The sequence below is a fragment of the Salvia hispanica genome, chromosome 5 (assembly GCF_023119035.1).
Source record: "Salvia hispanica cultivar TCC Black 2014 chromosome 5, UniMelb_Shisp_WGS_1.0, whole genome shotgun sequence".
In the NCBI taxonomy this organism is placed as follows: domain Eukaryota; kingdom Viridiplantae; phylum Streptophyta; class Magnoliopsida; order Lamiales; family Lamiaceae; genus Salvia; species Salvia hispanica.
Window position 1 is genome coordinate 36722073 of NC_062969.1, and position 27415 is coordinate 36749487.

A 27415-nucleotide genomic window follows, 5' to 3' on the forward strand; every position below is an offset into this window, starting at 1 on the left:
TACAAAAATTCTTAAATTCAGGAGTTTTCATTGCTGCCTTTCCAAGATATGTGAAAATTTGTATTGATTTAAAATGTATACATGTGTTGAGTATGTTAAACCTAACTGTATTATCTATAAATTAAAATTTTTGTACTTATATTACTATTTATTACTATTATATTTACGTACTCCCTCTGTCCCACGTTACTTGAGTCACTTCTTTTTCGCACTCGTTTTGAAAAAATAATAATAAATAGTTAAAGTGGAGAAAAAATAATAATAAATAGTTAAAGTGGAGAAAAATAAAGTAAAAAAGAAAATAATATAGTTAAGATTCTTCTCTACATTATTCTCTATCTTACTTTTCTTTCTCTCCACTTTAACTATTTATTATTATTTTTTCAAAATGAGTGCAAAAAAGAAATGACTCAAGTAACGTGGGACAGAGGGAGTATATAAAACGTGTGCTACGTTATACTCCCTTCATCCCACTCTAAGTAACATATTTTTCTTTTTAGAATGTCTCACTCTAAACGATGCATTTTCTAAATATAAAAATATTACTCCATTCGTTCCATAGTAATAGAGTCATTTTCCTATTTTGATACGTTCCATAGTAATAGTCATTTTCCTTTTTAGTAAACTTCAACACATTTTTCCACACCTACTTTACTCTATCTTACTATTTTTTTCTCTTCATCTCTCTGCTATTTTCATTTTCCACTTTATTCTCCATTTACTTAACTCACCTGACACAATTTTTCTTAATCTCCGTGCCAAAAAAAAACGCCTCTAATACTATGGAACGGAGGGAGTAGTCTCTTTACTTTTTCTTTCTTTTTTACATTGCTCTCTCTATTTTACTCACATAACAACGCTATGTAAAATTCGATGATTAGAAATGCTTCATTTAGAGGATGGAGGGAGTTTACATTGTTCTCTCTATTTTACTCACAAAACAACGCTATGTAAAATTCAATGATTAGAAATGCTTCATTTAGAGTGGGATGGAGGGAGTAAAACGTCAAGAATGAACGACTTCTAGGTAATACCGCTTGGCCAACTCACACACAGAGTATTAGTGACACTATTGATTCTAATCCTAGAAGGAAAAATGTTCACACAGAGTATTACTGACACTATTGATTCTAATCCTAGAAGGAAAAATGTTCTTGTGCAAAATCTAGTTCTGTATATAGTTCAGCAATTTATTGTCCGAAGACTAGTAAAGTTGACAATGACGATCGTTCTTGATTTTTATAAAATAATATTAATATGGAGTATGCTTGTATTTAATTCAACTATTGGCTGTTTCTATATGCCAACAAGAGATGCTCATGGTTCCGGAACTGCCGGTTCCGGTTTTGGAAATTGTTGAACCGGAACCGAACCGCGAGGGTATTTCACGGTTTCGGTTCTGGTTCCAAAACCGGCAGTTACGGTTACGGTTCGGAATCACCGGTTTTCCGGCAGTCTTTGGCAGTTTTCATGGTTCTGAACTGGCGGTTCCAGTACGGTTTCGATTCTGAAATTTTGGAATCTGAACCGAACTACGGTTTCAGTTCGATCTAAATCTCACGATTCCAGTTCAGAACCGGAACCGCCGGTTACGGTTCCGCAGTTAACCGCCCGAACCGAAAACCTTGGGTATCTCTAATGCCAACATCTCTTGTGACTTATCCAACAAGCCAGTTTAGTTTTTTGTTTTCACAAACTATTGTGCTTTTTATTGCTTTTCACACATTATTTTATTATTTTTTTTTCAAATACATGAACAAAACTTATGTAAATTTTAATTTACGGTCATAAAGCAATGATCTTTAATATGCACGAAAATTTATAAATGATCATTAAGACGCCAATATATTTTCAATTTAAGTTTATAAAATAATAATTTTTAAGATCACCCATGCCAATAAATATTCTTAATATATTATGCTTTTTTCTATATACAAGGATCAACAATGATTATCCATTTACTCCATAATCACTTAACAATGATCCTTGATATTATGCCTTTGCCAAAAAGTACATGTAAGTACAAAATAAAGAAGTACTCCCTCAGTTTCAATCAAAGCGAAACATTTATATTCAAAAGATATTATATATTACATTCCAATTAACTTAAATATAATTTCATCAATGAATCAAAAAAAACATATCATCCTCTTTTAAATATGGATTTTGTTTGAGAATTTATTCCTGACGGTAAAAATATACACTATCTACAATCAATGCAATCATGATTATGCACATATGATCTCATTATATTTAATGATACCGATGTCCACCTAAATATATTTAAAAATCAAATGGTGAGTGTACTATTGAAAACTGCATTATGATCTAGTTAGATCTTACAAAAATATACTGTACTACAATGTTAGCTTGACCAATAATCATGAAATAGAGTTATTAGAGTAGTTATAGTCGGAGTCACTATCCATGAAGCGTAGCTGAATTAACAAATCTTAATTGCGGAGTGGTTTGCGTTAGGTACATAATTTAATGATGCATTTAATGCCTTAATAAACACCACGAGAAAAAACCATACGACATCTCTTTCGATAATACTTAGGTAAACACTCTTTTCTATCATAAGTAGGTTTCCAACTATAAATAATGAAGATTAATTTTCTTTTAAAAGGAAATTAAACGAACATCGGAAATAGATCTTGATGCAATATCTAATCGGAATTTCAAAAGGAACTAATGTATTTGGTTCATTACACATATAGTTTGAGATCACTTCTAGAGCAACAAACTTAAAATTCATGAGACATTGTCGCTATCTGCAATTAATGAAAGGGATTAATGATCAAACTACTTGCTTCCAATTATTAATAAAGGCCTTTGCGCACGTGGCAACTTTTATTGTTCCATGATGAACTCATACGAACTTTAAACAAATCAATGTGAATTACTTTGCATTTATTTAAATGCGAATTCCATGTTAGTAATAACAATAGCAGGCATAATGAGACTTTAATTGTCATATTTCACATTTATATTGTATTTTGGTCGGCTCTCATTTAAAGTTGTGCTTAACTCTCATTCAATTGCAAAATATTTATAATTATATAATATTGCTTCCTACGTGGAAATTGTGAAAAGAAGAACAATAGAATTGGTGGCGGTAAAAATATTATGCAGACGTCCAAAATACATTATCGTTCACCGAGAATAAGCTAATATCATGATATGACTTTGTATATTGTGTCATTGACTTTCAATATGTGTAATTGTTTTAGATTTTGATTGTTAGAATTTTGTTGATTTGAAGTTGTATTTCTTTGAGTGTCATGATTTATGTTTAGTTGTGATGGAATTTTATTGATTTGGACATTATCTATATTGTTAAAATATTACTACTATTTTTAATATAAAATGTATGATAGTAGCTTTTTTTTGGTAGAGTTATGATTCTGGTATATTGATATGTTGGTATACCATATCGTACAGTGCGATATACCGTAGCATGGTATGGTTCACCGAAATGTCGGTAAGTAAATTTTTCATAATTTGATTATCGAATTTTAATATACTAAAATTCGGTGTATAAAGATCATGTTGATTTCAGTATGATATAAAAACCCAAACCGATATAAGTGTATCGTATTTACAAGGACTATTGTATTAGAACTAAGTAATACAGATAAATTAGAATCACTATATAAAAGAAAATCTAGGAATGGTTAGTTTCTATATCTATTTGATTCAACAAACATAAAATAAGCACCATATTATCGAAGTTTCCATCTAGAAATGAGCAAGAAACTCCTATTAGCTCCTATGATTCAATGCTTCACATAAAAGCTAGAGTTTCTCCATTACTATTGGTTAAGGTGATTATTCCTTATTCAACCAAACTATCCATTTCTCAAATATTACAACAGAGCAAGATGCATTCATAAGATAAGCAACTAATTAAATGTAAAAGCAAAGGAATAATAAAAATAATCACATGCACTGAGGCTCGAATAATGTCTTGCGACCAGGGATAATACTCGCATAAGGTATGTAGAATATCGTTCTACGTACCTACAAAACTATCAATCACAAAAAATCTACACCCTTCATCCCCAAAAAGTATGAATTGTTTCCTTTTTAGTCTGTCCCTAAAAGTAGATGAACTTTCTAATTTTGGAAACCCATTTCTCTCTAATGAGGTGGGACTCATTCTCCACCAAAAACAAATTTTAAAAAACTTTTTCTTTCTATCTCTCTTTTATTTTTCCAATAATGCATTAAACTTGTGGAAAACCAAATATTCATACCCTTTGGAGACGGAGGGAGTTCAAGTTTATCAAATGTGAATGGTGCTCACGGATAGTACTCCCTCCGTCCCAAAATAGATGTCACACTTGTGGGACGGCACGAAATTTTAGGAGGTTTTGTTTTGTGTGTTAAATGAAGAGAGAAAATATAATTTTTATATTCATGTGAGAGAGAATTTTTTCCAAATATGGAAATGTGACATCTTTTGTGGAACAAACTAAAAAAGAAAGTGTTACATCTTTTGTGAGACGGAGTGAGTACTAAATATGAAACCTTTGCTCTTCTACATGAGATTTTATGTAGTGTTGTATTATGAGTTAGACCATCTCCAATGGTACATTAAAACCAAAAGTGGAGTAGGCAATTAGCTCCAATGGTACTCCTAAACAAATCTCATTTTAAGTTTTTGAGTACAATATAAAAATTTTAGTTTACACTAGAATAAACTCAAATCACTTTTTCTGTGAGTGAAAATAGATAGTGGATAGATAATATTTCTTTAAGTTTGAGTTTAGTGTTAAAATGGCTGGAGTAAAATCACCATTTGAAGTGACATTGATACTAAAATGAGTTTGAATATAATTTAGTATAAATAGTTGAAGGTGTAATGAACAGAGAATAAAGTAAGGGAGAGGAAAAAATAGAGATTACGTAGTTTCTGTTTTCAAAAATATTTTATTTTTAATATTCCTAACCTAAAATGGACAGCGTTTTATTTTTAAGATAGGCGAGTTTTATTTTTAATAATATAGGCGAGTATATATATTACAAATAAATTTTACTATAACTGGGTACTGAATGCCTTCAATCTGTTAGTAGAGGATCAATTGGGACAATTTCTTCTAGAGGGAGTTCATATTTGAATAGATGATAGTAATAGAGTTTTGACTTTAAAAATCACTACTTTAAACGATGTAGTAGTATGCAATTATGCATGTGTACAGTATGAGGTCAGATAGTGGGTACTCACGTACGTAGAAAGTTTCATGGTCTGAGGCTCTGAGCATTATGATATATCTATATAAGATATGATCCGTTTGCATTGATTCTCTTCTTGATATTAGTTGAGATTATAAATTCAACGAGTCCTTTTGTTTACCTCAATAAATACACGGTCAAATGTATAAATATAGGAAAAGGTAGATTCTAAGAGCATCTGCATCGGTGCTTGTGGGGAAGGACGTCGTCCGTGTCGCCAGCACGGCATGCCTCTGTCCGCTGCTGTGCTCTTGCCGACGGTACGGCTCTGCTCGATGCATCGAGCACGTCCGTGCCTCTGAACAGGGCGACGTGGCGTGTTTCTATTGGCCAACGGCATTTTCTTTCTTTTTTTAAAAAAAAATCAAAAATAATACCAAACAATTTTAAAAAAAATATTTTCGGATTCCCAAAAATATAGTTGTTTTATTACCGTATTTTGAATTTTTTTAAAAAAGATTTATTCCCAAAATCATCTATAAATACACACATTCATCATCCGTTTTCACATCAAATTATCTCTCATTCATATTTTATGAATTTAATAATGTAACTTTTAATTTTTAGGATTTAAATAATACTCCCCCCGTCCCACTTTAGAAATCCCGGTTTACTATTTTTGGATGTCCCACTTTAGGAGTCCCGGTTAGAATGTTCCATAAATGGTATTAGGCCTCACATTCCACTAACATTTTTCCACTCACATTTTATTATAAAACTAATATAAAAAAGTAGGACCCACATTCCACTATCTTTTCTCACCAACTTTCCTTTACATTTCTTAAAACTCGTGCTGAATTCAACCGGGACTCCTAAAGTGGGACAGAGGGAGTATAATTTTTAATTTTTAGGACTTTAACTATGAAATTTTTAATTTTTAGGATTTTAATTATGTAATTTTTAATTTTTAAGTAATTAGTAATAGTATTTGAATATTTTTAATACATTTTAATATTGTGGAATGTTTTTATTTAAATTGAATAATAAAATGGTGAGACCCTTGAGCATGTCTTTGTGGAAGAGTATAAATGTGGGTGACTAAAGAATAAGAAGTAAAAAATGAATAAAAATGGGTCAGGTCCTATATCCATGCTTTTTGTCAAGAGTATGGATGGAGATGCTTCCCATCTAAATATAAGCTATTCTATTTTATTTGGATATAAATCTAGTGTACATTAATTTGAATACATTTTTTATGGGATGCAGTGCAGATACAACCATTTTTAATTCTCGATAAAATTTAAATACTACTCCTATTAGTTCAGAAAATTTCAAATGATGAGTTTGGAATATAGATAGGCTGCAACTAATACTCAAACTATTGTCAATTTAATGTGTAAGTATGACAAAAAAAAATTAAGGAGCTAGCAGAGAGAACTGAGTTATTTGTTGGAAAAAAAAAATGTTTCGCTTAGATTAGGACAGATGGAATATTAAGACAGAGAGAATATGTTTTTTCTCATCTTCAATGGAAAACTCTAGGAAATTTTATTTTCAGGGCTATCTTTATCATTCTAATTGATCCGGTAAATATATGATTTTTGGAGAAGGTTCAATAAGTCATAAGTGGATTTTCGATTTCACATTCATACACTTTCTCCATTTTTTTGTCTTCCATCTTTTTCTTCGAATTAACTAGCTTTTTGTTTATTAGACCCTATTAATTTTTCTATTAATTGAAGGGTTGAGCATGTAAGAGTAAATCTTGAACAATCTGATTCATGGATCACATTAGAAAATATCAAATACTCCCTCAACTCTATATCAAGTGATTAATTTTCCATTTTGGATTGTTCCAATTTAAGTGATTGAATTTCATTTTTGCAAAAAAGTAATTTTACTCTCTTTTAACTTATTTAGTCTTTATTCTCCTATTTTTCTTATATTTTATTCTATTTATTTAACTCAATAAAATATTATTTTCTTAAATCCTATAAACGAAAAGAAGTGGATCATATGTAGTTGGATGGAAGAAGTATCAGATACTAGTACTCTTATTAAATTGTGCTTCTTCATAAATTAACGAAAATTGCAAATTTTCATATCTAAAGTATAAATTCATTTATTTTAACTCCACCTCCCATCTTTAATAATTGTGGAAGCTTAACTGTTTCCTGTAACACGTGTACTACATTGGGTCATAATCATACAACTACTACATGGATAGGTTAACTGGGCTTGACTAGTATCAAAAAGATCGAATTTACAATTGTATGGCTACATCGTAATGCATACATACCACAAATGACTTATTGTCTACATCCAAATGTTCTGACTTTTACATTCATTTGTAAAGACAATTTATATAGTTTTTAATTGATATATAATGCTACAAGGCGTTCACTTACATAAATGATATGAGCCACCTCATTTAATATCTCTTTAGAGCGTTGAGTTCATTCATTTGACCACAATTAAATCCCATTTTAAACTCCTAAGGATTCACGCATATTAATGCCGCCATAATGCCACAAAATTTGATCATATCTTTGGTTAAATATAATCATTTCAACGCCTATAAACTACTCCATCCGTCCCCGATTAATTGCCACTCTTTGACCGGCCACGAGTTTTAAGAAATAAAGAAAAGCTGGTTAAAAAATGTTAGTGGAATGTGAAATCCACTTTTTTATATTGGTTTTATAATAAAATATGAGTGAAGTGAGTTAATGGAACGTGAGACCTACTTACCATTTATGGTAAAAATAAAGTGTGACAATTATGGAGAGACAAACCGAAATAGAAAAGAGTGACAATTAATCAAGGACGGAGATAGTATTTTAATTGTGGTCAAAGCATGAAATATATGAAGACTTAAATAATTTAATATTTTATTTATTTAATCTGATTATCCTTGTACGAATTCGAAAACAAAGTTGCAGGACCAAAAAATTGAATGGGAGGCAGAGTATATTAAATGAGACAGAAGAAAATCAATTGCTTCTCTTCACACAGCTGGGGAAGTTAAAATCTATCTCCGAATCCAACTACAAAGCACATTCAACTCAAAATGGCATTAACTGCAATTAAAATTTTTGCTGACAACAACTCTTATGACAAAGTAGGTGTGTGTATTCAAAGATGGTAGGAAGATATAATTATCATTTATTATTTGTTAGGTGTATTAATCAATTACATGATGCCTTAATTTCCCTTTTTAATGCGCATTTACACCTTTCTTTGACGCCCAAACAATACATTTTCCTTTTCTTACAATCAAACAAACAAAGTATTGTAAATGTAGATAAAAAAGGAAAATGTGCATTGAACTTGATCATATCTTTAGCTACATGTAAAACGTTTATATTTATATACCAATTCCTTAAAAGCTTATGAAAAATAAACGTATTTTTCTATCTTTACAAAAAATGGGAGCCAAGAAATATGAAATATGGCTCTCTATTCATCTCAAATGGATATGTTGAGATCAATTCTAGGCTTCTTGGCAGCGAGAGGTAACGGTACATTCGAGTTACACCGAGGGCACTTCGGATTGTTGCTCGAGATGAGCACGTAGAGGAGACACGAAGGGCAGCCGGCTGCAAAGGACGAGGACGACCTCTCCTCCTGATCGAGATCGCTAGACGATGAGTTTGATGACTTGGACATTGATATTGAGCGCTTCCTCACCGTCTCCTTTTCCGCCCTCTCAAGGGCGGACTTGACCTTATCCAGGGTGCACACGCTCTGGTATGGGGACGGTGATGGAGACGAGAGGGACACGAGCTTCAAGTCCAGCCCCTCGTCATCGAAGAGGTTCAGCGTCTTCTTCTTCGATGACGGCGGGAAGTTGAGGTCTTGAAATGCCTTGTTTTCTGTTGTTGATGTTGATGATGAGTTTGAGGGATTGCATATCTGCAGATACACCTTTCCTGACTGGAAATTAACCACAAAATTGATCAATTAATTGAGTTAGCTACGTGATTAATGATGATGATACAAATGAATACGTGAATTAGTGTATAGTAATTGCACTTTATTAATGAATATGTAAGAGATTTAATTTAATCATGGCTCCACAATTCCAAGAAAAATAACGGAACATAATTCCACCATTAAACACCTTTTAAAATCACGCGGAGTGAAATAAACGGGGGATGATAAATAAATTCAGCATAATTAAATCCATTAAATACCCCAATTAATTTCCACATATTGCAATTTGCAATTACTCTCCAAAATGCAAAATCAAGATAATAGAAAACAAAACGCCATTCTCCACCACAAATTAAAAATCGAATACTGTAAAATAAAAACATCAGAAAAATCAATCAATAAATCATAAAAAATTGAAAAATTATGCATAGGGAGATTGTACCTTAAGGTCGAGGCGCTTCTCCCAGCCGCAGGGGACTTGCAAGTCGAGGTCCAATTCCTTAGCATCAAGGGTTGTACATCCGGCTAGCAAGTCTCGGGTGATCGGAGCCGTCGGTTTGGGGGAATCAGCAGCATCGCCGCCGTTGATCAATCTGACCAATGAACTGACGTCAGCAGCCATCTAATTAAGTAGACTACGGAGCAGAATTGCAGGAAAAAGGCAAAGAGAGAGAAAGGGGGAATGAAAATGTTTGGGTGAAATGAGATTGTCACGCTATAAATATAACAAGGGGGGAGAAGATGACGAACCAAAATCACCACCTATAATTAATTAAATTGTCATAATGAAGAATTGAATGTGATCTTGATTTTATTCGGATACATACGGGAAAGTAATTTGAATAGTAAGTGTTTATTTTTGATTTGGAGTAATAAATAGGATGGATGGGTTAGAGAGTTGAGATTCTTGGGGGGTGCAATAAATGCAGAGAGGGAAGAGGAACACAAAAAGACAGCTGTGAATTAATGCTAGGCACAATACAAAGACCTTTTGGCTTCCTTACCTTAGATAAGCAATTAATGCTGGTAATGACTGCTTTTTTCTTCTCTATTTTGTATCCATTTGCGTTTATGATTTTTTAATGCCGCATTAATCACCTTTTGTTTTCTCTATTTATTGAATACCAGACTTTAGTTGAGGCCCTGTTTGGCTCCATCAATTTCAAATTTTCAATTTTTTACTCCCAAATTCAATTTACAAAGGAAGGGCTCTAACTTCGTAACCCTACCTCGCACACTCAATTTGTGATTATAGTTTTTATACTTGCATTCGCAATAGGGTCTTCATTCGTGGCCTCTGGCTCGCGACGCGGATGCCATCCTGTTGCAGCTTCTGTGTTTTATCAATCGATGGCTCACAATCGAGACGAGTGGCTTTACGGAGCAACTGGTTTTCCAACTTTGTTGTAGATTTCAGTGGCGGAGCCAGAATTTTAATCTTGGGGGCGCAAATTGATATTAAAATTTGTTGAATGTTTTTTAAGTCAACAAGTGGAAACAACTTGAATATAAGTAATTGAGAGTTGCGTGTGAGAGATGGATAATGAGATGAATAACTAGAAAATGAGTAATAGAAATTAGAGATACAATGATAACATCAGCATCAAAATAATTACAGATTCAATTAGTGCTTACTCATAAATAGACGAAGGTAATTAGTATCGTTTATTCAAATTGTAATACTAATATGAATTTAAATGAAATACGCATTAAAACTTGCATACAAAGTCATTTTATCGAAAAACAAGAGTGATTGATAAGAAAAAATGAGTTTTTACTTTTTACCTTCTATTCGGATTTCATTAACTAAAAGATTAGTTTATCATATTCATTGTCATACAATTGAATTTATTTTAATTCGCTGGGCCTGATTTACCTGTCGATCCGGTTAAATGAGTAACCTTACATGTAGCAATAATAAATCCATCATACATGCATTGTACATATCATGTTAGCAATTGCGGAGGCAAAAACTTTTTTAATAGGGGCTTTATTGTATATATGTGCTTGAAAGAATAACTACTCATTTCGTACATGAAAATAACTTTGTTAATGATAATATGAGTTTAACTGCAAATTGAAAAGTAAGAGAATGATTTTTAAAAAATATTAAAGGGGCTAAAGATCAGTATATGAAAATTTTGGAAGTTTTAGAAAATGAAATACTCCCCTCTCTTTATTGTGTCCGCCGGTGCATGTTAGTATAAATGTATAATGTATTAGTAGTATTTTTTAGTATCCAATTGATAATTTAAATTAAATTGCACAATTGAAGTCAAATGTCAGCGGCGCGGTTTATGCGAAAAAACTGATGATGCAAAATAGTTTGTGATATGGGCATAATTTAGGTGATATTGGTGAAAAAATTAAAATAACGTTTGTCTAGAGATAATAAGTAATGACGAACATGGGGTTTATTATTGAATATGTGGTCGGATTATTTATGTGGTGGCGCTTGAATGATGAGGAGTCGTGGGAGGATAGAGCGTGGACCAAATTACTAGTTTTGAGTATTGAAATGATTTAATTGTATGGCTTTTCTTAGTCAAATATTTTTAAATATGGCTTGACAAAGAGTAATGGAAGGTGCTTCCTAAAACCAAATTAATTCCAAAAATGGATTTCCTTTTGACCCCAATTGGTACCTTCACTTTGTTAAATAGTGAACATATATGTCATGATGCTACATATTTATCTTTACAAAAGATCTATACAGCCCACATATATCCACATTTTATTTTAAAACCAAAATCATATGTATAATACTCCATATGATATCAGTATGTGTAAGATATCTATGAAAAAAATTAAACAAGCATTATTTTTTAAGATATACACTCCATCGCGTTGACATTGACCTAATAGGAGCAGATACCATGAAATGAGGGGAGGGAAGGAATGCAGGGGAACTTTAATTATGAGATTTTTCAGTTATATCCGATGACTTTTTTGATTAATCTTATACTCCCTCCGTCCCGCTTAAGATGACACGTTTTCCTTTTTAGTTTGTCCCAACTAAGATGACACATTTCCTTTTTTGGTAACTTTCTCTCTCCAATTAATACACTTAACCACTTTTTCTCACTCCTATTAAAATATCCATCTTTCTTTATCTCTCTACTTTAATATTTACACCCACCTTCTCTCTCTCCAATTAAACACTTTAACCAATAACTCCTAAAATCCCGTGCCGACTAAGCAAATCATCTTAGCCGGAACGGAGGGAGTACTACTTTTAAAACCTAAATACTACTCCCTCCGTCCCAGATAATTCGTTCCAATTTTCTATTTTGGTTCATCCCATATAATTTGTCCCACTTCATTTTTACCATTTTTGATAGTAGACCTCATATTCCACTAACTCATTTCTATTCACATTTTATTATAAAACTAATATATAAAGGTAGGACCCACATCTCACTAACTTTTTCAACCACTTTTCATTACAATTCTTAAAATCCGTGCACGGACAAAATGACCCGAATTATCCGGGACGGAGGGAGTATAAAATTATAAATTTTTAATTTTTTTTTTCTATTATCCCACTATGATCAAAATAGAAATTAATACTGTATGACAAAATCAAATTGACATAACACAAAACAATGTTGTTCGTGACAAAACGATTTGAATATATTTTGATTATCATTATTTCTAGAACGATATGGTATTTATTGTCATATCATATTTGATTTTACCATAAAAGCTTCAATTTTGACTATCATGGAACAACTGCGAAAAATTGTGAAATTAAGATTTTATACTCCAATTTCAAAGTTATGAGATTTTTCAAACATAAATAAAAAATTATAATTTCAATGACAATTATCCCTTTATAATTAGATTTTTGTAGTTAAGAGTGTCAAATAACTTAGAATTGGTTCCAATTAAGTATTTATATAGTATTACAAATTAATACGCATATTATTTATATAGTGTAACTTTATAAGAACTACACATATTATGAAAAAACACAAATAAAATAAATCTTGATAGGGAGATGCTGTTGGAATTTGATTTGTGGCGACACATATTGTAATTTTACTAAAATTGTCACATACTTCCTCCGTCGCTAATAATTCGTCACCATTTGACCTGACACGGGTTTTAAGAAATATAATAAAAAGTGGATTGAAAAAGTTAATGACACGTGCGTCCTATTTTTATATATTAATTTTATACTAATAAAATGTGAGTGGAAATGAGTTAATGAAATATAGGGTTCACTGTCAAAAATGATAAAAATGAAGGATAACAAATATTTAGGGACGAACAAAAGGTGACAAATTTTAAGTGAAATGTGACAATTTTTTAGTGAATATGAGATCGATCTCTTACTAAAATTTTTAGAAATGATTTATATAATCAAATTTATTTTGTTACACTCAGTTGCGGAACCAGCATAGGCCAAGCCCCCGCTGGAGCGGGGGCTTGCTGGTTCCTGATCATTATTACCACCGGAAATTGTAAGGGCGCCGCCCAGTTGCAGAATCCGTTAGATTGCTTAAGGATGAAGATGAACTTACAGACTTAGGTTTTGCTATTGGGCTGGAATGTATAATAAAATCAATTGGGCCTTTGGTATTAGAAGATATTAATACTCTTATTTAATTCCTGACCAAATATCCCTCACTATAGATAAATCGATAGTCATTAGTTTTATAACTCTAAGTCATTTATTTAATTCTTTTTTCCTCCTATTATAAATTTTATTTCATGTACGCTTGGTGCATGAATTTAGTTCCTCTATCTATTATTTGTATTACACAGTAATAGATGGTGTTCTCTTTATTTTGATCAGTTTACTTTATTTTTTACTTCCTCCGTCCCGCTTTAACAGTTTCATTGACTTTTTTGTCATCTTTTTGTAAAAATAATAAAAAATAGTTAAAGTGGAGTAATGGTAAAGTAAGAGACACAATAATGTAGATAAAACTCTTCTCTATATTATTTTCTCTCTTAATTTACCATTTCACCTTTTTAACTATTTTTTATCATTTTTACAAAAAGAAGACAGAAAAGTCAATGAGACTGCTAAAGCGGGACGAAGGGAGTAATTTTTTTAATATCAATTGCTAATGAGAGTATGAGTTTAGGGGATATGGTTTCATATCAGAAAATGGGGAGAAATATTTATAAAATAAATTTATCTTTATAATTTTATGGTGAAAATTTATATCAAAAAATTTGTTATCAAATTGTCTTAGAATTTTGGTGTATAGTTTTACTTGAGAAAATGTTAATCTATTTAACTTTTGTAAAAGTTTATAGGTATTATTAAATATTAAATTATTTTAATATTATTATTTTTTATATTTCAGCACCGGCTTTTTTCTATTTCTGGTTCCGCCACTGGTTACACTTAAAAATTTATAAAAAATACTGTCGTCCATTTCTAAGCTTACACGAGGTCATAATTGCCAATGACAGTGAGACCATCACCTTTAGCAATAAGACTAAATAATTTGAATATTACGAAACTGGATATTGGACCATATGTTTGAGACACAAATTACGCAGTATATATGATTATTAACGGGAAATAAACAACTTAAGAATTATAATTAGGCTGTACGAGATCATTGCACCATTTACAAAATCAAATAAAAAGATGTTTGAACTTTGAATTCTACCATACCAATGCACGATTTGGTTGACTGATTTATTATTTATTTATAACTATTCGTACTTAGAAATTAGAAGTTCACAAAAACAATAGACACGCAGAATTTAATGAGGTTTGGCTTTGCGCCTTTGCCTACTCCCGATTGGCAATTGGTAACTCCTTTTAATAGCACAATTTCCTCTCTTCAAAATGATTTCGCCTCATTCAATCTCATTAAATTAGGTTTAATAAAGTGTGTGATGTTTCGGTAGCTGTAAGCATTATTTTATTTATTCATAACAAATTAAAGACTCTATTGATGCAATTTTAAATATCTCTGTATTTTTTTTCAGTCATTTTATATTATTAATAAAAATCTAATATTTTAAATATTTCTTATTTTATTGCCACTATTATATTTTTTCTTAATTTTATTCTTATATTATTTTTCTTCTTCTAACTTATCTTACTAAACACTACTTTTAAATCTCGTATAAAGGAAATGTAATTTGTGACAAATATAATAGGTTATGCGTAACACAGTAATAATATGAGAAACTCCTCATCCAACCAAAGAAGGAAAACAACATTCATAGGCCCAAGAAGGCCCAATATCTGTTGCAAAGTGGTCCCTCTTAAACGGTTTGAAATTAAGAGATTTTGGATTGTTCAATCTTATCACGAAATTGCAACAAGAATCATTATTGTTTAATGTTGGAGTTATCAAACAAATATCCAGAAAATAATTATTAATAAATTTTATTTATATCTACGCAATATTTTCCAGGTGATGAGTTGTATGGATAGATGAAGCGCTGGAGATCGATTAGGATAATGTGGTTAGTTGTATGGCAAAATAATACGTAATTAAATTGAAAAAAGGGGTAGTAGTAGATGATAATATTCGAATTCCCTGGTCCTCATTTATTGGTGGAATACAGAAAATCTCACAAAACTCTAACTGACAACTGACAAGCATATATGTATGTGTATGTTTTTTTTATGTGGGTCTAATTAGAAATTAATAGACAACTCGACTTTATATTCATTATTGCAGCTATAACTTTGAGTGTGTCCAAATGTTTTTGTCCCAAACCACATCTTTAATGAACAGTCTACGATTTAAGCTCAAGAAGGACATACATTGCCTTTCAAAATTATAAATGCTCTGTTGGAGCTATTCTTCTATTAAAAAAGGTTAATTTAAAGAAGAAAAGATGAGTTTGTACTCTAACTCTATAGCTCCAATTTTGATAAATTTTCAGTTATTACTTAATTATCAGAAATTAATCATATTTAGCAACAATTATGTTAAATTTGCAATTGATTTGCAGATGTTTTATAACAGTGTTCACTAGATTGACGCATGAGCGTGGTCGATAATGTTTAGACGAAGATCATGACTTAATATGTGACAATTTTCGCTGAATAACTGATAACCAATTTAATAAAACAGAAAGAGCGAAGGATGACTGTTGTTACAATTTTGCCAAAATTTGTTGTCATGACTCACAAAATTGTTGCAGAACTTTACATTTTTGTTGTTGTTAGTTGTATGATATTTCTCGGAGTTGAAACTTCAACAAATAGGAACATAATTTGGTCATGGCATCTTGTCATGAGATAAGAATGTGAAGAAAAGAAAAAAAAACAAACATTCCACAACCTCTAACTACTTGCAGTCTACTATTTTTCGCTAACTACCTGTTTTTTCTTAGATACTATTTCCCTCTTTTTCATTTCCTAAATACCTCTTCTATACAGTGTATCTAATTTTATTTCATCATCCTTTCTAGTTTGAAATTGGCGTGGACTATTATTTGGGTTGCCTTTTATTTGAGCTCGGAAGGAATTAATTGGGTTAAACCCAATGACTTATCTCCTCTCACCAGATGCTGCCACGTGCTCTCTCTCATAGATCGTGCTCCTCCACCGTTGGATGTAGGGCTGTGTTTGTTAATGTGAGAAGGCTATGCGCCGTTCTCATTTTTTCATTCTCTGATCTCTCTCTCTCTACACTCGATTCAGTGTATTCTCTCTTCTCTCTTCTTCTCCGATGAGTTTCCGGCCATCTCTTGGTGATCTCTCATGGTTCTTTGAGTGGTAGATCTTTTGTGTGTGTTGGGATAAGGCAATCTCTTCGATTGCTTGGGTGCCGGAGAAGAACTAGGGTTTGTGAGACTTGAAGGTTCTGTGCTGAGATTTTGTTCGGTGGAACTTGATCTGGTGTGAGGGGAAAAATACCGAAATACCGGCCTTATCGTACCGAAAAAATACCGAATTTTCGGTATACCGTGACTTTCGGTACGGTATGATACCTTACCGAAAGATTCCGGTAAGGTAACGGTATGAATTTTCAAATACCGCGGTATACCGCGGTATACCGAAATTCGGTATATACCGTAAATTAAGGTATATACCGTAAACTAAGGTATATACCAAAAAAATATAAACACAATTATATATAAAATACTCCCTCCGTCCCCCATTAGGAGTAGCACTTTGACCGGGACACGGGTTTTAAGAAATGTAAAGAAAAGTTGGTTGAAAAAGTTAGTGGAATGTGGGATCCACTTTTTTATATTGGTTTTATAATAAAATGTGAGTGAAATGAGTTAATGGAATGTGGGACTTACTTACCATTTATGGTAAAAGTGAAGTGCTACTCTTAATTGGGGACGGACCAAAATGAAAATTAGTAACTCTTATTCGGGGACGGAGGAAGTATATTTTATATATTTTTAATTATAAAATCTATTGTTAAATATAAATATAATTATGAATAAATATATTTAATTTACTTTTAAAATTATTAAATATAAATAATATCTAAAAACTCTAATTTTCTATTTTAATTGATGTTGAAAGTCAGTTATCGCAAAAATAAGGTATACCGAACTTCGGTACGGTATACCGTAAATGAGGTACTGTATCGGTATGGAAATTCGTCGTACCGAAAATAAGGTATACCGAAAACTTTGGTAAGGTAAAGGTATGACTTTTTCGCATACCGTATTTACAGTAGGGTATACGGTATGGTGGTTTCGGTAAGGTATACCGTACTTACCCACCCCTAGTGGTGAAGGCATCGGTGGTGTGAGGGTGAACTCTAACCGGTCCAGTTGTGCTCCATTGGATCTTGTTCTGGTAGAATAGATCAGTGTGGTTGTGGCGGGATCTGAGCCATATTGTGTGATCTATTCTGTTTTGTTTCTTCTCTTTGTGTTAGTTTCTCTTCTTTGATCTGAGAAGATCTTGTGTGAAGTTATTGACCTGTTTCTTGAGTGTGCAGGATACGAATCAAGTGGATGAACTAGCTAGGGTTTTCGGTCAAGAAGCTTGTAATAGTTAGGGTTCAATTTCTTGTATCCTTAGTACATTTACACCATTATATTTGTATAAATCAGCCGCGTGGTTGAGAGTTTGGCTGAGCTCTCTTGTACAAGTACAAAGAGGTCTCCGTAGTTAGTGAATCTAGACTAATCTGATCCCTACATAAATGAAACATAAAAGAAAATTCAAGTCGTTACTCATTAGTCAACAAGTTTTTTTTTCCCAATACTAATAGTAATACCTAAAAATGTATTCCCTCCGTCTCACTTTAAGGGATACATTTTTTCTTTTAGGATGTCCCATTTTATAGTATGACATATTCCTAAATATAGAAATATTACTATGTCTACTTTTTCTACTCTCTCTTACTTTATTCTCTCTACTTCAACATTACATAAAATCTGGTGACAGAATTAAAAATGCTCTACATAGCATTAATCTTTTGACGAAAAGGAACTGATAAGTTTACTGTTTAGAGATCAATAGTAGTGCGCTATTATGTGCATTCCCAATATTGATCAGATTCACAAATTTTTGCAATGGTTTATAAATAGAGATAAAACAACGTGCATAATACTGGACCCTTTTATCCGTTGGAAAGTGTGGGCTACTCTAAATTTGGTCCCAATGGCCCAAACCCAGTCCAAACTATCTTTATTTTATTTTATTTTATTTTTTATTCTCCAGAAGATGGGATTTGCAGTATTACATTAGGTCTGATTCAATTTGAGAGGGAAATCAATCAATCTCCAGCGATGGGTAAATCCAAAGATGACAATCACAAGCTCAAGAGATCGTCTTCCTCTCCGCGAGGTGCTTTTTTTTTTTTAAATCAATAATTTTGCTGGTTTCATTGCGCGGCGTAGAGCTCTTTTGACGGCGGATTCTCGTGCAGATGAATCGAGAAGCAAAAGGCGTAGAAGTAAGGACGATGATAAGGAACACAAGTCTAGTAAGAAGCATAAATCTCATACTTCCTCCAAGCACCATTCTCGTAAAGGTATTTAACTTCGATTTCGATTGTGTAATTGGTTCAGAATTTTCACTCTGTTGTTGATTTAGCATTTTCTTCTGGCTATAGCCCTAGGGTTACGAACATTGATCAAATGATAACGAATCCGATTCCATCACAAATTAATTCGCCGAATCGCGTTACTGATTGTGATGAATTCGAATTGAATTTTATATTACATCACTGATTGATTGGTGCTGATTCAGAACAGAAATCTAGTGGGAAGCGCAAGCATAAAGGCCACAAGCATGATAAACTTCCAGTAAGTTCCCCTGCTAACCTCTGTAGCTAAGAATTAGGGTCTCTTGATTGGTAGGTGATGGTGTTGGTTTAGGCTGAAACATTTGTTCTTGTCTCATCAAATTCCACAAGATTAGTCTATTTTGTTTCACATTGTCCTCATCATTGAGTTATTCTCAAAAGGTTAATATTTTCTGAATTAATCTTGATTGTGCTTAGATGTTCATTGATTAGCTGTATCTTGATAAAATTTTGTGTATGCTGTAGTTAACAAATTCTCCCTCAAATGAGTTGTTCACCAATTTATGAATGCTGCTTACTGAAGTTTAATTTTGTGAATGCTGCATAAATAGTGATACATTTTCTCACCTCCTCATAGAAGCTGGATATCCAAGAATTGACTGATGATGATTACTTCTCCAAGAACAACGAGTTCTCAACATGGCTAAAAGAAGAGAAGAGAAAGTTCTTCGCGGATCTGTCTTCGGAAGCTGCACGGAGTCTGTTTAAGGAGTTTGTGGCAGAATGGAACAGCCAGGAACTCGAACCCCATTACTACGATGGAATTGCAACGGCACCACGGACATCACATAAGTGGAACATCAAAAAGTAACGTAGTAATATAAATTTAGTGTTTGTGACTGAACTCTCGTCATGTTAAGCTAGCTCCTGACATGTTTGATGATAAGCTATATATCTTCCAACAATCACAAGTCATGTACAGTCTTGCACTTGCATTTTCGAGCATGCGATGTTGCCTCTTGCACTTGCATTTTCGAGCATGCGATGCCTACAAAAGTGCTCAGTGCGGCTTCAATGTATGTTATGTTGTGGTTCTTGTTCTTTTATGGGGACTGTATTTGTTGCATTTTTGAATTAGTGAAGGACAAAGGTGCGCATTTGTAACTGGGAACGTTCAACTTACGATGCATGACACATGAAGCTAGTAAAATTTTTCATACTAGTATATGTTGGAGAAAGGATTGGTTAGTGTGATTGATGCAAATTCAAACTACATAACCTTGATCAATGTTCTTGAATCTTGACATGAGCTTCTAATTTACGGAATGCCTCTGCATGAACATATATTGTTTACTAATTACTAGAGTCGAGTGGGATGCTTATGTAAGAAGCTCATTTATGTCAATGTAGCCAATCTTAGTTCAAATAGATCCATATTTTCTGCTTTAGTAAAATGGGAGCATCTTCATGGTTTAGCTATCTCAGTCTCAATCATTTTTGTTGCAAATAATAGGCCATGGAATGATGAGTTGAAACTGATTCCAGGGACAAAAACGCGATCTTGAATCTAGATTATCGTGACATTGAATATCTATCTGCCTTTTGCTGCAGTGATCCACTGGCTTGGAAAATCCTCTCAAAAAATAAAAGCAAAATTGTATAAAAAAACATAAATCATGCTCTTGTTGAGAGTTGAACTCAAGACCTCCCGCTTACTAAACGGGTGCTCTAACCAACTGAGCTACAAGAGCTACTTGTACTGTTGCTGTCTATTTAAATTGTAATGGGGATTAGTCGGATAAAACATAATCAAACAAAATCAATTCTGGTCTGTGGAAGCAATCTTGTTTGCAGAGTCTACGTAAATAAATTGAGATCCAGTATCAGACGAGAGGGAGGAGACCTATACGAAAAATCAATTAATATAAGTAAAAGTTGGGATAAAACTTTTTTTTCACTCTGTTTAACAAGAGAAACAAAAAAGAGAGAGGTTAGAGGAGAATGAGTTACTACTACTATTTTTAAAAAAATCTTTGCCGGGCAGGGTCAGACTGGTTAATGAGTGACTCACTCTTGGGTCTGAGGGGGTCGGGACCAGAATATGTGCATCACTGGGTAATGAGATGTATCGAGTAAAACTGCTCAAAGAGTTAGGGCGAGCATAATTATGGGAGTTTCCGCATTTTAACCACAGAATCTAGAGACCTGACTTGATATTGTGAAAAATACATTATCAGAGTAAAAACCGAGATTACAATAAAAATTTCAGAGGATACAAATCTCTAAAATCTTTTGCTGAAATACAAAAGGAAAGAGAAGTGAAGATTTTCAGGCCAATACAGGATATGCCGGATAATTGTAATAGTCGAGAGATGGAACTCAACTATTCCACCTCTTGCAAGTAATCCTCCACTTCAGATGGGCTCAAAACCCTGCACAACAAATTTTGAGAAAAAAAAAACATCTCAGACTCCCTTTTGCATGCAATTTAAAGAAACTTCATAGACAGACAACACACTCACCTGAATATTCTGTCGCTGCCAATCACGCCAATCTCAATATTTTTGCCAGTAATTTGCCCTTCGAATCTGGAAATCCAAGGTGCCAACAATTATTAATATCAATTACCACACCATGCTACATAAAAGACCATATTACTCTAAGCAATTATAAACCGTGGCACCTGAACATGCTTCTTCTAGATGATTTTATTGAGAAAAACATGCAAAAAATCATGTGATTTTCCCCCCAAGAGACGTTGAAAAATAGATATAAATTCAAACCTTCCCCAACAAAAGAGAAATAGAGAGAGTTTTCACACACAGACCAATTTCTAAGAGAGAAAACAGGCGCTTACCCCTCCTTCAAAGTCAAAATCGCTGTATGAACAGCATCATCAAGTTCCATCCCCTCGGTATATCTGCAAAGAATTCCACAGGTAAATTACTAAAATTTGGAATCAAGGAGCAGTCAAAGAATTAGATGGGTACAAGAGTAATTGCAATAGTGAAAAGTTTAATCCACTCAAAAATATGTAGAGTGCAGCATGCTTCTCTAAATGGGCTAAGGTAACATGAAATAGATAGTGTAGCCCGATCTAGTTGAACATCATGCAACTCAAAGAAAAGAAGCCATCCTCCACCCCCAAAAAAATGTAAAAATAAATCACCTCTTCTCCAGAAATGCCTTTGCATTAGAAACATTCTTTCCCATGGCTGAAGCTTTCCAAGAGAAATATGAACCTGAAGGATCAACCTATAGAAGAAAAATTAACATCTCAGTAAGTAGATGCTCTGATTTGGTCAATTGCTGCAAAACAAGAAAATATTACTCATTCATGAATTATTTGTGTATCATGCAAGTGGGATTACAAAATGAGGCAATCAAATTATAGCAATATATAACTGTGTTTGGAACAGCATGCACACCCACAGTACATTTCAGGAGAAATAGATAAGGCGAAAGTAATGTATAATTTGCAATACAAGATAAATATAATGTTGGCCCGGTCACCAAACTAAAATACTAGATATGGCACAGAAAATGCAACTGCAAATTGATAGAATTAGTGCTTCGTATACCTGATATAGCTGGGGGCCCTTATCATCATATCCAGCAACCAAAAGTGATACACCAAAGGGCCTCACGCCACTATCAGAAAATCCAGAGAGTTTTTAGATTAGTAGGATAAATGTTAACACTCCCTCCGTCCCACTTTAGGAGTCTCATTTGAGTTCGGCACGGGATTTAAGAAATGTAAAGAAAAGTTGGTGAAAAAAGATAGTGGAATGTGGCGGTGATCATAATGAACTGCCTAGTGAGTAGCAACAGATATAATAAATTAAGAAATGAATTAATTTAATTACACTTTATCAGACAGATCTAGTTTACTCATATGAGATCAAATCATCAAAAGCAGTTGTAGCCAAAAGAAGAAAGCCATCAAAAATAAATAAATGACCCTTGCTTTTTTAGAACAGGAGAGCAATAAAGTAACGAGTATACCCCGACTGAGTGAACTCCTGCATAACAGTAGCAGTTTCCCTCACCAACTGAGTCACCGGAATTGGTTCCTATAATATTTTTGGCAGATGACTGATTGTCAGCATAGATTGCTATATTATGTCTGCAGAGGACATATAAATGGATACATACATAGCATACAGTTAGCTGTTAGTTAGAAACTTAGCACTACCTATGGGATATCATGTGTAAGATAACTTTATTTTGAAAAGAAAAAAGTAGGAACCATAGGGCACCTCAAGAAGTAAAGTGAAACTTTTTATTGTAAAATGTCCCTAGGCCTTTCTCGTTCATTTTATTATTACAGATGTAAAATGGAATCCCAGGGAATGTTGATCTACACTTAAGTTAAAGGATTTAAACTGACTAACAAAGACTTCCTACATGTTCAGTTGTTCACACAACCTCCCACAACTAATGGATATTAAACCTAAACAGACATAGAAATACTAATTCAGTAATAAGATATGCTGATATTTGCTCAGTCAGATTTGTCTTGCAATGTGTAATTGACTGCTTTCACTGTGTAAAGAATTTGAAAGTTCTTATCACGATATGTGCTTACAGATTTCAGCTGAAATATTACAAGGCATACTCAAGTACATGATGATTTCTTATTAAGATATTTCCAGAAAAGAAAAGGCCACATGCAAATAATATTGTTGTCGGATAACAGAAACATCAGTGGGCATGGATTACATACTTTATAAAGCCGATAATATTGCTCAGCCTGTTTTCTACTTTTTCGAACCAAAACTCGAGAATCGGGGCCCATGCCACTGCACAAAAGAGAATCTTTATCAAGCTATCAAAAAACCCTCAACAATGAAAATTCCTGAAAATAATAATGCCTCTGTTTACAAAGATGGAAGCTCAAGAAGAATATAATAGATGTCGTTTTGAGTTAAACATAACTCAACAGAGAAGGATAAGCAACTATCAGTTCACAAAAGCAAATAATTTTCTTGAAATGCCCTTGACACAAGATTTCAAACATTTCAACCTTATCGAAAGTTTCTTTCATACTTTGAAATGCCAAAGAGTGGTCACTCTTTACTAGCAAACAAGCAATCAGATAGTTGCAGTCAACAAGGATACCAGGAATCCAGGATACATTAATAATTTAATAGTAGTATACAATTATATCATCAGGGGCCTCTTGATGATCATTCTCTTTGCATGACATGCTTTGATTTCACCAGGTTCCATCAAAATAAAGCAAGGGATTGTGGAGCTACAACAGTATGGCAATAGCAATACCAACCTGTATACAACTCCAATGTTTGGAGTCAAACTCTGAATTTTCTGCACCTGAAAGAAGCAGATAAACCTTCAGAAAAAGGATGCCCATCAACATAATTAACAGCTGTGTACAAATTTAAATTCAAGTAGAAAAGTAATCAATTCCCTCAAAACAGCTAATTGAATGCAATTCCATAAATAAGTTTATATACAAAGCATTAAACACTATATATAATATCTGGACTCTGTATGGAATGTTTATAAAAATGTTAGCATTAATATTGTCAAACCAAACTTGTAATATTAAATTTACAATTACAATTAAGCAAAAAGATATTATCATTCAGGCAAAATTAAAAACTTACATCCTATGCGAAACATGATACTTAATATTAGCTGTTTATGCACTATAAGCACTTCAGCTTATCAGGAAGAGAACAGCATCCATTTCAACATTGAAAAGGAATAAAGAGTTGAATTGCATATGAATGAAGTTGAAATGCTATTGTAAGAGCATGTAAAACTTACAGATGTTTCATCAACCAAAATCGATGGCAGTTTCTTCTCAGTTGCAATAACAACGCCATTAGTAGCTGCAACCACACGATATAAGCATTCTCAGTTTCTTGAAAGAACAATTGATACATCTCTTTTTCATTTTGTGAGTGTGTGGAAGGAAAGAAAAGTATTTTCAACGAAACACCAGTATAGTAATTTTTCCACCATATGTTCTTTTAGAAGAGCTTGTTAACTATTTCAAACAGATAATGTAATTGTATAACCTTCAGTGTTACTCAACAAGACCATAAACAATGATGACCCTTTTTAAAATAATAAAACAAAACGATTACAATAGAAATTATGGCAGCCCGCTTATGACTGTAACTCATTCATGTTCAACATACAAATCAAAAGCTTCTGCAGTTGTAGCTTACATCATATCAACATACGCATAAGCCAAATCATCATTTAGGCAGTTTTGTGAGAGATGATCAGCGCTAAAAAACGATGTGACTGTGAGCAGGGGCACAGAGCAAAAATTCACCTTTAATTCCCAAGGATGTTTGCCCAGATCCAACTGCAGTCAGAGCATGTTCGATTTGAACAAGTTTTCCCGAAGGGCTGCACAAATGGAAATGAGGAACAAGACATTGTAATCAACAATCGCCACCATTTAAAAAAAAAAAAGGTTAGAAAAAAAACATCAGTGCAGCCGGCTAATACATACCTGAAAGTGGTGAGGGAGAAAGAGTACTGACTATCACCCATTGATTTCTCAACACAATTTTACTAATCCTGATGAGCAAACTGCATAATTAATCAAACCAAGATAAGCACTCTCGCATAGTGAAAGTAAGAGATTAATCACAATTGAAACTTAGTGCCCTAAAGGAGCGTAGAAATCCAACTTGGACAATGAAAATTCGACCGCGAAAAAGGTAGAGAAAGATTTTTCAGGAGATAGATATAAAGCATAGGGTTGTGATCTACATCAAGTGCGAGCAAAATTGATAGAAACGACTTGCTTTCAAAAAGAGAAAAGATAAGTAGTCACAGCTAATTGAAGACACGAAATATTCCTGAATTACTTGCAAAATGAGCTCCCAGAAATGCACTAGTATGAATTGCCGGAGCAGGGAATGCGCGGTTTCTTGGTGGAGACGAAGCTGATTCTGAATATTTAACGATCTTGGGGATTTTGACGCCAGCATAGGCCCGGCCCGTGCCCGTCCAAAACCCACCTGACCCGGATTCGGATCAGATCAAAATTTAATTTATTCGACTTTGTTAAAAAACCATTCTTGTTTGATAAATTTAAAATACTAACTTATGTATGATCAAAACTAGGGACGTCAATATAGCCTGCAACCCGTGGACCGGTCCGAATAGCCGCATAATTTTTAGGGTTAGGGCTGAAAATTTCTAGCCCGATAAAATTACAGCCCGATTAGCCCGCACCGATTAACCCGCAACCCGTTAGGACCAGACCCGAAAATCCGATGGGCTAGCCCGAAAACCCAATAAAATTTCTATCGTTCTATTTGTTTGACTTTAATTCGACACTTCATTGGTTATTTTATAATATAGATTACTAAAAAAATAACTTTTGTTTTTATATATTAAATATATAAATTATATATTAAATTTTTATTAACATAATAATAGATATATAAATTAAAAACTTCAAATTCACTAAAAAAAATATATTTAAATTTTTAAAACATGCTTTAAAATTTATCGATGATTATGTTTTATTTTGCATAAATTTCAAATATTAGTATTTGATCATGTTTATGTTTGAGTTTAAGCATTTATCTCAAATTTATAATAATTAAATATTTTACATTTTATAAATATAACTAATTTTAACCATTATTTATTGGATTGAATGTAAGTTAATTTTATCGGTAGCAACCCGATTAGCCTGCTGGGCTAGCCCGAAACCCGAGCTTCTAGGGTTAGGGTTGAACTTTTATAACCCGTAAAAATCACAGCCCGAATAGCCCGCACCCGATTGACCCGCAACCCGAATAGGGCTGGCCGGAAACCCGATGGGCTGGCCCGATTGACATCCCTAATCAAAACCAGAACGAAACACTAGATTTATTTGCATTTTGAAATTAATCAAAATTCAAATTTTGTATACATATGTTCTGGTTAACTAACAAGTTCAATTTGATCTTATACTGTAATTATTAATTATTAATCAAAATAATGTTGAACTTGGTGAAGATGAATTTAGATATATAGGCAGTATGACATCTAATTTTTCAGAAGAAAGATAACACGTAGTGATATCTAAATTCATTAGTAATTTATTCTAGCTAAAAGAAATAATTTTAATTTCACGAGACGATCAAACAACAAGGACCGCGTGGCCTAATGGATAAGGCGCTCGCCTCCGGAGCGGGAGATTGTGGGTTCGAGTCCCATCGCGGTCGAGGAATTTGTTACTACATTTTTTTTATTGAATATTTTTCATAAACCATAATATTGCGCCATTTTCAGTACTCTCATCACCAATCATGTATGCTTTTTCTCATTGTCTTTTTAAATCTAAATTTTTACATCTAGATTCTGGACAAATTCGACAGATATCTGAT

At 33.1% G+C, this 27415-nt stretch overlaps 3 protein-coding genes and 2 non-coding genes across 10 annotated transcripts; 2 read left to right on the forward strand and 3 right to left on the reverse strand.

The window, feature by feature from the left end:
• Nucleotides 1-8477: 8477 nt before the first annotated feature.
• On the reverse strand, nt 8478-9838 carry LOC125186767. Its single transcript, XM_048083212.1, has 2 exons — nt 9557-9838; nt 8478-9114 (listed from the first exon to the last, which is right to left on the reverse strand). Exons 1-2 carry the CDS (start codon nt 9734-9736, stop codon nt 8647-8649), a joined length of 648 nt encoding a protein of 215 aa, XP_047939169.1. The 5' UTR covers nt 9737-9838; the 3' UTR covers nt 8478-8646.
• An 8868-nt stretch (nt 9839-18706) lies between these two features.
• LOC125187266 (style cell-cycle inhibitor 1-B) lies at nt 18707-20210 on the forward strand. 4 transcript variants are annotated; one of them, XM_048083818.1, is made up of 4 exons: nt 18707-18865; nt 18948-19052; nt 19271-19326; nt 19684-20210. In XM_048083818.1, the coding sequence occupies exons 1-4, from the start codon at nt 18808-18810 to the stop codon at nt 19915-19917; spliced, it is 453 nt and encodes a 150-aa protein (XP_047939775.1). In that variant the 5' UTR covers nt 18707-18807; the 3' UTR covers nt 19918-20210. The 4 variants fall into 4 exon arrangements, with proteins under 4 accessions (XP_047939775.1, XP_047939776.1, XP_047939777.1 ...); XM_048083819.1 differs by having other exon boundaries at nt 19687-20210; XM_048083820.1 differs by having other exon boundaries at nt 19276-19326.
• Nucleotides 20211-20723: 513 nt separating this feature from the next.
• Nucleotides 20724-20797, reverse strand: TRNAT-AGU. The gene has a single exon. It is a non-coding gene; the product is annotated as a tRNA-Thr (tRNA).
• A 431-nt stretch (nt 20798-21228) lies between these two features.
• LOC125186499 (proteasome subunit alpha type-2-A-like) lies at nt 21229-26026 on the reverse strand. Of its 3 annotated transcripts, none has more exons than XM_048082865.1 (12): nt 25901-26026; nt 25540-25619; nt 25357-25433; nt 24840-24904; nt 24334-24380; nt 23773-23848; nt 23052-23119; nt 22628-22697; nt 22216-22301; nt 21904-21966; nt 21569-21634; nt 21229-21478 (listed from the first exon to the last, which is right to left on the reverse strand). In XM_048082865.1, the coding sequence occupies exons 2-12, from the start codon at nt 25578-25580 to the stop codon at nt 21430-21432; spliced, it is 708 nt and encodes a 235-aa protein (XP_047938822.1). In that variant the 5' UTR covers nt 25581-25619; nt 25901-26026; the 3' UTR covers nt 21229-21429. The 3 variants fall into 3 exon arrangements, with proteins under 3 accessions (XP_047938822.1, XP_047938823.1, XP_047938824.1); XM_048082866.1 differs by having other exon boundaries at nt 25867-25969; XM_048082867.1 differs by having other exon boundaries at nt 25892-25957.
• A 1154-nt stretch (nt 26027-27180) lies between these two features.
• Nucleotides 27181-27253, forward strand: TRNAR-CCG. Its single transcript has one exon. It is a non-coding gene; the product is annotated as a tRNA-Arg (tRNA).
• Nucleotides 27254-27415: the final 162 nt, after the last annotated feature.

Bases quoted from the DNA above. Each gene is read 5' to 3' on its own strand.
- LOC125186767 (XM_048083212.1), bottom strand. From the start codon at position 9,736: ATGGCTGCTGACGTCAGTTCATTGGTCAGATTGATCAACGGCGGCGAT. The intron at 9,115-9,556 runs GTACAATCTCCC...GTTAATTTCCAG, and splicing joins AGAAGCGCCTCGACCTTAAG to TCAGGAAAGGTGTATCTGCA.
- LOC125187266 (XM_048083818.1), top strand. From the start codon at position 18,808: ATGGGTAAATCCAAAGATGACAATCACAAGCTCAAGAGATCGTCTTCC. The intron at 19,053-19,270 runs GTATTTAACTTC...GTGCTGATTCAG, and splicing joins CAAGCACCATTCTCGTAAAG to AACAGAAATCTAGTGGGAAG. The intron at 19,327-19,683 runs GTAAGTTCCCCT...ACCTCCTCATAG, and splicing joins ACAAGCATGATAAACTTCCA to AAGCTGGATATCCAAGAATT.
- LOC125186499 (XM_048082865.1), bottom strand. From the start codon at position 25,580: ATGGGTGATAGTCAGTACTCTTTCTCCCTCACCACTTTCAG. The intron at 24,905-25,356 runs GTGAATTTTTGC...GTGTGGTTGCAG, and splicing joins AACATCCTTGGGAATTAAAG to CTACTAATGGCGTTGTTATT. The intron at 23,849-24,333 runs GTTGGTATTGCT...TCTTTTGTGCAG, and splicing joins AACATTGGAGTTGTATACAG to TGGCATGGGCCCCGATTCTC.